Below are 9,659 nucleotides of genomic sequence, written 5' to 3' on the forward strand. Positions count from 1 at the left end.
CACACACACACACACACACACACACACACACACACACACACACACACACACACACAAAACTAATACATGAGGAATCACTTCACAGTTCACAAAACCAGTCATAAGGGTCAATTTTTTGAAATTGAGATTTATACACCATCTAAAAGCTGAATAAATAAGCGTTCCATTGATGTTTGGTTTGTTATCGGACAATGTGTATAAGTGATAAGACAATATTTGGCCGAGATACAACTATTTGAAAATCTGGAATCTGAGGGTGCAAAAAAATCTAAATATTGAGAAAATCATCTTTAAAGTTGTCCAAATGAAGTGCTCCGACTGGTTTTGTGCTCCAGGGTCACATATAAGGGTCACCGTAACACCCGGTCATTACTGCAAAATAAACCCTAATGTGAAGCTGCTGACTGAACAAACACTGTAATAATTTTATATTATTATTATCATCATTATTATTATTAATGCTTCTCAGCTTTACTCAACATATGTGCAACATATTTTATATTACTACTAGCACTACTAATATGCTGCTCAGCCATACTCTGTGCAACATAATATTTAATAATAGTAATAATAATAATATGCTGATCAGCTTTACTCCGTGCAACATATTATTTTCAAATAGCAATACTACTACTACTACTACTACTAATAATAATGTGGTACTCTGCTGGTATTATTTTCAAACAACAACCACAACAACACTAATAATAATTGTATTATTTGAACACATAACCATTCGCCCAAGCTGCTGATTCCTTTACTTGGCTCTTGTGACTAAAGGTGAAAATCACTCACCGGTCATCCACTTCTAAAAAGACACAGCCTGGTGAGTGAGTCGTGCTGAAAATGCGCTTGTCCATGGGAATGCGAGGGGCTGGAGACAAAGCAACAAGCAAACAAACCAAAATAGTGATCATTAGATCAGACAGCCAAAAGTAAAAGCAAAAAAGACAAACAGGTAACATATTGAGGTCATGTGTCAAAGTACTATACTACTGTTTCAGAACGTGGCGGGGTGAAAGGTCACGCGGCTCGTACCCTCATATCCTGAGATGATGCGTTCGGCCAGGGCCAGACAGCACGGCTCCTCCTCTGCTCTCGATCCCTGAACCTTCAGCAGGTACGGAGTGATCCGGAACGGACTATAACGCATTTCTCCATCTCTATCTTTCCCTCCTCTGAACACAGACACACACACACATAAAACGTTCAAAAATATTATCAGTCTGACTCCACTGACAACAGAGAGAGCAAAAATTTAACTAAATTGAATTGCATAATGACGCTATTATCTTCTATAGAGCTGCATTATAGATTAAATAAGTTGGTGTCATAATATAATGGAGCTCAACTGAATCAACATTGAACTGAGCTGAATAATGAAACCGTCTTCTGTAGAGCTGCTTTACAGCTGAAATTGTATGTTTAACTTTGCTATTTTCTTGTTTATTACTGTGAAGCTGCTTTGAAACAATCTGTACGGTATAAAGTGCTATATTAATACATGCAATGTGATTTGACATAATGAGATATCAGATTAGAATGAGTAGTAATGAACTGCAATTTAAAAGTCCACAGGAAGTAGAAATTAAGACATAAATAATGATCTTATGAGGTGAAACGCACTCACCTGATTCGACAGAAGAAGGACTTGACCTGGGCACATTTATACAGAACCGCCGCTACAGAGAGACAAAGACGAATAACGTTTTTCATTCCTAAATCGAACATTTTCTACTGACCTACCTACATTTTTCAAAGAAGTTTGCATGATTAAATGTATGTGCAATATCAGCGAAATGATTCATAACTGGAGCTTTAAACTGGAATTTTACAGTTCCAGAGCGCCTCACCGCTGTCTGTGCCCACGTTCCAGGGCGGCAGTCGTGGCTGCGCCGTGTGCGAGTAAAACACATTGACGTCCTGATGGTACAGCAGCTCCACGAACTTGGCAGATTCCAGAAACTTCCTCTTGCAGTGAAGCACGCTGGAGGCCTGTTCAGACGCGTAAACCACCTTCCCGGAGGCCTGAGAGAAGACCACCACAAACGTGTCCTAAAAAACACAAGAGAACTGTCCGTGAACGCCTCGTACCCACAGCGACGGCACTCATTAAAGGGCTAGTTCACCCAAAAATAAAACTTCTGCCATCATTTACTCACTCTCAAGTTGTTCAAAACCTCTGAGTTTATTTACAGATATTTTGAAGAATGTTGGAATACTATGGAAGTCAATGGCTACCAGCAACTGTTTGGTTACCAACATTCTTCAGAACATCTTCTTTTATGTTCAAAAGACGAAAAGACTCGTACAGGCTTGGAAACCTGAGGATGAGTAAATGATGACAGAATTTTCATTTTTTGTGTCAATGATCCCTTTAAGGCAAGAAAACACAGGTGAATAGGGTAAAAAAAAAAAAACTAATAGATATCAACCAATTGATTGATTACATTAAGAATTGCAAAATCATTTTATTTTTAATTGTACATTTTCTGAAATTTTTAAATATACATTATCTATTTAAATATGTACCAATTTGCATACCTTTCCAAAACATAAATCTGAACACTGGATATAGCCAGGTTCAAAATATTGAATTTTGACGACATTTTAAATTAAAAGATTTTTACAAAGTGGATTTTGAATATCTCTTTTTATCACTCTATAAATCAGAATATACTGTCAACAGACAGAAAAAAGTATATTTTCACTATGTTTCAAGGAATAAAATGTTGTATAAAATCAGGCAAATGCTATATGAACGACCCAGAGTTATTTTAGTATCATTGAGATGCTATTAAAGTTTTTGTTAATATTTTTAATTACATTTTTTCTTTCATGTTCATTTTAGTAGTAATTTAGTTGAGTGTTTTTGTAGTTTCTAAATACGTCTACATAATTTGTATTAATTATTTCAGTTTTAGTTAAGCACATCAAGTTAAACTAAAGAAATGCAAGTTAAACTAAAGTTTAAGTATATATATATATATATATATATATATATATTATATTTTACATTTATTTTATTTCAAGTAGTGACTTATTTATTTTTATGATTTTAGTTTTAATTTTATTTTTAGCCAACTATAATAACTCTGGAACAAACCCCAGTGTAAGAACATTCAGAATATAGATAGAAACAAAATCATAAAGTTTGGTGCTGCTGCAAAGGAGATTTCTGACTTTTGAAAACCTTTAAATATAGGCCTTGTAATTAAAATCTACAGATGCAAATAGATACAAGTATATTTTGGATGTTTTTTATCCACTAGTCTGAACAACACGTTATGAAAAGCCAAATAGTCCAAAACCTCAAAATGACCAGTTCATGAAAAAAACACAGTTTTGCCTGTAGTGTCTTGCATTAAGTCTTTCAGAGGAAACGGAGCAGGACATACAGTGTTTTTCAGCGTGTGTTCTGAAGTGATTCCCTCCAGCTCCTCCAGCGAGCACACAGTAGCTTCTCGTCTCTTCTCCAGTCCGCTGCTCATTAGTAAGTTGTAGTACTCGCTGTTTGCTGCAGGGGGCGTCAGAGGAAGTGTAAAAAATGAGCCACAATCCAGTTAATCAGTGTTTAATCAGTGTTTGGCTTAAACAACAGAGCAGGTGGCTCACAAGAGATCATGCCAGATATTACAACACCAATTTCACATAGCATTACATCATAGACTGACTATTGACATTTATTTCAAATGATGGCAAACAGAAATAAACAACCATAGGCACTAAAGAAGCTTTAATTAATGCTACTAAAATAGATTTAATTAATAAAACAAAATGCATAATGATTAAATCCCTTAAAATATTACCAAAATTTTACACTACAGTTATTGTTTCTACATAAACTCAATGCAAAAACTTTTTTCTGCAATCCTGCCATTCAGTTATGACAAAATTGCAGTACATTGTGCAAAACAAAACACAAGTTTGCAGAACTTGCATCAAACCTATAGCAACACAACAACAGTTCTGTCAGGACCACTATCGTCAAAATGATAGATACTTAGCATAAAGTTTGGTTTGGCGGTATGGTTCTGTTCTGGGCAAAAAACTCCCTGCCCATCCATGCAGCCTGTCATGAATGAGCAGGGAGAGCAGCAATAATAACCCCCCTAGGGTTAACAGAACAGAACAAGGCAGATATCATTAATGTACTTTAATGATATTTAAGTGTAACACTTTATTCAAGATAAAGGAGTCTGATTAGCAAGGAATATCAGAAAGCCAAGTCCTGACTGTGGCGAAAGGAGGAGCTGGGGATGGAGGAGGCTAATTTGCTCCTGAGCAAGCTGAAAAGCTGCTGAATAATACTGAATAGAGCTTATATAGGAATGCCACAACAGGTGTCGTATTCCTATAGGTAGATGTGATCAGCTGAGAATCAGCTGATGCAAGCTTGACTCACGTGACCTGCCAGAACTAACGCTAACGCTTAATTTATGTCGCGAAAGCTTATGTGTGAGTGAAAATATGAACTTTCTGCACATTTGTGGCAAAAAAATAAAAAATAAATAAAACAACAAATATTCTGAAAGCTTCTTACACTACTGTTAAAACTGCAATTTATCTCATTAAAACAATCCCTCTGTGGTGTTTTAGCAGATTTCCTTGCATAAGCGACATTAAAGTGGCATTTTTAAACTGAACTTTTTCCAAGTGATAACTGTAGTCTATAGGACTTTCTTCGGGCATATCAGAAAACTTGTTGTTTGAACAACCATACATTATTTCAGACATTAAGAAGCTACTTACAACAAATAAGTGATCAAAACATATCAAGTATGAATGATTCAGTAGAAAGTTTCCTGTGTTTTGGTGACTGATATTGTAGCAATAGTGTCATCAGAACATCTGCTGTGGTTCAATGAGGGCAACATTGTAAACTAAACATAATGAAACAAAGATTTATTTTTTTTTTGAGAAGTTTAGATTTTTTATTAGAAGCTCATAATCACGTTTTTATCTGAAATAAAATAAAATATAAAACAATTAAAATAAAATATTTAGTTTTTGGTCTTTGACTTTTTTTAGTTTACTATAAAGTTTACTAAAATAGCCCAAATATTCAAAACTTCATGTTTGGATGTTTTGATTCTGTTGCTACTACGAGAATCTATACCCCAAAAAACAGCAAATACAGCGTGTTGAGTTTCACAATTACTTAACGACATGACGCACATGATGACCTCATGCAGAAGCTATCAGCATCTGCCCAGATCATCTTAATACAGGCGTTATACTGTAAGAAGTATTTGATGCAGCGATAAACATGGGAAAGCGCTGATGAATGAAAGCACTACGTGCACGAACACCGTGAACAGATTTAGCAGCGAGCGGTTAGGACCTTCCTGCAGACGCAGCTAACAGGCTGTTACATAATCACAGACGTTCTGCTTGGACCTGAATGTGTGCTGCCGTTCTAACAGGAGTCCCTCTAGTGGCTTTATGCTTTGAGTGTGTGTGTGTGTGTGTGTGTGTGTAAGTGTATGTATGCCCATTATGAGGACCTAATGTCCTCATTTTTTTGGTCTCCATGAGGAAAAAAAGCTTATAAATCATACAGAATGAAGTTTTTTGAAAATCTAAAAATGTTGAAAGTTTTGTGTGAGGTGTAGGTTTAGGGGGATAGAAAATACAGTTTGTACAGTTATAAAAACCATTACACCTATGAAAACATTGAAAGCAGTGTATGTGTACCTTGTACTTGTTTGACACAGTTCAGTGCGTGGTTCAGTGCCTCCACCGTACTGGCTTTACTGCGGCTTCTCTTCTCCGACGGCAGCCGTTTCTTCATCTCCTGCACCATCTGCATCATCTCTCGGTGTGTCTGCTCACGGCCGTGCTCCATCTGTTCACTGCACATGCACACGCTTGTTTTTGTTTAAGAATTCACATTCATTATAACTTTAACCTAATTTCAATTAATGATATATGGAAGCCAATTTCTGCCACATAAGAAAATGTGTTGGAAAACCAATATGACGACTAAAGTTGAAAGTATGAGATACTAAGTCATAATTCTGAAATAAAAAGTTACCTGGCTAAGACTTTTTATATCAATTTCAACTTTTTGTCAATTTATCTAATAATTATGACTTATAAAATGTCATAATTGTAACAAAAAAAATCTACTTGTGTCAAATTCGACTTAAGTCATAATTATGATTTAACAAAGCATGATTTTGTTGTGTGATGGAAATATGCTTCCATAATTTTAATAGGTATATGGATGTAGAAATTATTTGAAAATTGTGACTATGCCTTTTTAGCTCATAATTTCAACTCTTTATTAATTTTTCAACTTTTCTCATAAGTGATGTCACTTTTGACTCTTTATTAAAAAAAAAGTTTAAAAAGTAATTCTCAATGTTATATAGATATTTTATCTCATGATTTTGACTTTTTATGTCAGAAGTATGATTTAGTAATGATTTTGTTATGTGGGCAAAATTTCTTCCTTTTTCTCATAATTTCAACTTTTTGTCAATTTATCTCATAATTCACTTGGTATGTCAATAACGACTTTTAATCTCATAAAAAGTCATAATTATGACAAAAAGTTCACCTTCAGACGTTTTATATTATAATTTCAACTTGGGTCATAATTATGACTTTTTATGAATTTTTTTATTCTTATTGGTTTAACAAAGCATGATTTTGTTTTCTTATGTGTTGCGGAATTGGGCTTCCATAATTCTAATAACTTATATAGGTTAAGAAATTATATGACAAATGAAGGGATTTTACTATATTTTTATAATACTGTAAATAGGTTACTGTAAAATTCAGTTGTTGAGCAAATTTGAAGCGAGTTAGTTTACCTGCACTCTGTGTGATGAGCGCTGTGAAAACTGGACGATGAGGAACCAGTGGCAGATTTTGAGCTGAACACACAAAGAGACGAAGGAGCACTTGATTTAACCAGAAGTCTAATATTACACACAAAATGACACAATCATGTGGTTGCAAATTGCTGGTTTCATTTAGAACTGAGCTTTCAAAGCAACCGATTCCTACCTTTTAAATCAGGAAGAAAGAAAACACTCAAATGGGACTTGCAAAAGTTGACTACTCACAGTTAGGAGTTTGTTCAAATCACTAACCTTCGGCATGAGCATTATAATTGTGATTCTTGTACCTCTTGGTTCTTCCTGATCCTATGGTGCTTCCAGGGCTGCAATTGGCCGAGGAACGATGATGTCGTGAGCCCCTGACACTGTCGTTTCCGCTGCTGGAGTCGTGACCGCTGTTCATGTCCACATCCTCGTGCGTCTGCTCTCCTCTGCTCTCCTCACAGCCCGCTGAGCTTTCCCCTCTGCTGGTCCTTCCTCGCTGCTTCTCAGCTTCCTCCTCCTCACCTGAACCCGATCCGGACCCGGACCCTGATCCGCTGGTCCCGGGGTCCTGCCCACTGGTAGCTTGGTCCGTCTGCTCCAAACGCTTGCTGGAGCCTGGAGAAGAGTTCTCCTCTTCTCCATCGGGAAAGCCGTCTCCTCCCAGCATTCCCCGCAAGTTCTCCTCCGACCACTGCCCACCTCTACTGAAGCTCTGATCCAGAATCTAGACGCTCCGCTGCTTTTGTCCACATTAACAATGAAGGTCTATAGAGAAACCCATGGGGATGATGATGATGTTTTACTAGGTGGTTACATACAGTCTTCCATTGAAAGAACTGCAAAAGAAACACAGATAAATGTCAGAACCACTAAAAGTGTGTGTGTGTGTGTGTGTGTGTGTGTGTAAATAAATAAATAAATGTAAATAAATAAATAAATACATATGAATATTTAATATATTTTATTTCAAATCTTTCAAATGAACATTTAGAAATATTTAATATATTTTAATAATATATTTTATTTCAAATACATTACAAATGTACAATTTTATATATATATATATATATATATATATTGTATCATTTTGTGTATATTGAAATAATATTTACTATAATATAATATATTTTTTTAAACTATACTTTATATTTACCCAGAAAAAGCATTTTAAGATCGACAATGTATATATATTTTTTCCTCCTTTTCATAATATATTTTAGCATTTGAAGCTCTAAACATTTAATTTTCGATTTGGAAAATATGTTTTCTTTAACCGTGCTTTTTACAATGTATATTAATTGAAATATAATTTGACCATGGTACATCAATATGATGCATTATGCTTTTCAGAGGAGGTTACATACATTGCCTAGGACAAAATAAGCAAGAAAACAACAAATTCAACACATTGCATCTCATTAACGACTGGAATTATTTTATTATGAAGATGAGGTGTTGTTTTGCACATGCAGCACAAGATGGCCAAATGTGAACATAATCATATGAGCTTTCATGCTAAAAAACAACACAAAAGCCTGATGGCACTTTGGACAAAGATAACCAATGAAGTGTATAAATTGTTTATCTTTGTCCAAAGTGCCTCATAAGTACATTTATTAGAGGTAAAGTGTTTTTAACACAAAAAAGAACAGACGATCTCTGTAATTTCAGACATCAAATCTTTCATCCGACAACCTTCAGACTACATTTTTGCAATTTATGCAGATCATTTTATTATTTGTCAGACAAAAACTGGAAGTCTGATTACTTATAAGTATGCATCAAAGTTTAATATTTCGGGTTATGAATTTGTTCTGGCTTCACAAACATCACTAAATACCAGATCATTTTCATCAAATGTTTTGGCTTGCATATCTCTTGTCTGGACACACGGTGCTGACGTCTCGCTTTTGATATTCTAGGGTCGTGACCTGTCTGTGTAACGACTGCTGACGTTTCTACAGCGACTCTGACGCAATCATTCTCAAAATAGGATGTGTCAGAGTAGGACTGAGTCAGGTATTAAAACTCGGGTTTTAAAAATGACAAAATAGACTTGCTGGACCTCAATTTGCTGCACAATTCAGACAGACCTCCCAGCTAATTCTAAAACACACAGGCTTCAGTTAGAAACGGTCCTGCAGAAGCTCTAGGCAAGGTTATTATAGTTAGCTAAAGCTGAAATAAAACCATTTTTGTTACTCAAAATAAAAATAAAAATTCGGCTAGTTGCCAAGGCACCATTTCACATCTTCAGTTAGTTTATCTAAATGTACTAAAATAATTACAACTAAAACTGAAATTAAAAAAAAGAAAAACATATAGACATAAAAATAAACTAATAAAAATGACAAAAGCGCACAACAAAATTGCTACAACCTAAAAATGTAAATGTAGGGCTGCCACTAACGACTATTTTTATTTCGATTAATCTATCAACTAATTTATCGATTAATCTAAATGATTAATTCCCCCCACAAAAAAAATCAACAATTTTTCTTAAGAATATTTTATTAAACTATATTTTATTAAACCAAATGAAATACAAAATTTCTATGAAATCCTTTTTTTAAAGCAAAAGTAAAGTGCAACATAGAGTGCAAGAAGTGTCCATCTCATAGTCCAAATCACTGAAATCAAAGTTCAGTACTATACAGGTGCATCTCAATAAATTAGAATGTCATGGAAAAGTTCATTTATTTCAGTAATTCAACTCAAATTGTGAAACTCGTTTATTAAATAAATTCAATGCGCACAGACTGAAGTAGTTTAAGTCTTTGGCTCTTTTAATTGTGATGATTTTGGCTCACATTTAACAAAAAC

General features: G+C 34.9%; 1 protein-coding gene across 6 annotated transcripts in view; it reads right to left on the minus strand.

Moving 5' to 3' along the window:
* The window catches only part of LOC107654438 (period circadian regulator 3), a 22,441-nt gene that overhangs the window by 9,981 nt on the left and 2,801 nt on the right, over positions 1–9,659 (minus strand). For 2 of the 6 annotated variants that reach the window (XM_016441491.1, XM_016441492.1), the window contains exons 2-9: positions 7,139–7,672; positions 6,822–6,884; positions 5,698–5,870; positions 3,399–3,517; positions 1,854–2,055; positions 1,631–1,682; positions 1,039–1,178; positions 796–874 (exon numbers count right to left, since the gene is read on the minus strand). In XM_016441491.1, coding sequence (XP_016296977.1) covers positions 796–874; positions 1,039–1,178; positions 1,631–1,682; positions 1,854–2,055; positions 3,399–3,517; positions 5,698–5,870; positions 6,822–6,884; positions 7,139–7,503 — 1,193 coding nt within the window. In that variant the 5' untranslated portion in view covers positions 7,504–7,672. Of the gene's footprint in view, positions 1–795; positions 875–1,038; positions 1,179–1,630; positions 1,683–1,853; positions 2,056–3,398; positions 3,518–5,697; positions 5,871–6,821; positions 6,885–7,103; positions 7,673–9,659 lie in introns of those variants that run through there. The other 4 variants (XM_016441494.1, XM_016441493.1, XM_016441496.1 and 1 more) reach the window with 4 other exon arrangements.

The sequence above is a fragment of the Sinocyclocheilus anshuiensis genome, unplaced genomic scaffold (assembly GCF_001515605.1).
Source record: "Sinocyclocheilus anshuiensis isolate Anshui unplaced genomic scaffold, SAMN03320099.WGS_v1.1 scaffold527, whole genome shotgun sequence".
NCBI classification, from domain to species: domain Eukaryota; kingdom Metazoa; phylum Chordata; class Actinopteri; order Cypriniformes; family Cyprinidae; genus Sinocyclocheilus; species Sinocyclocheilus anshuiensis.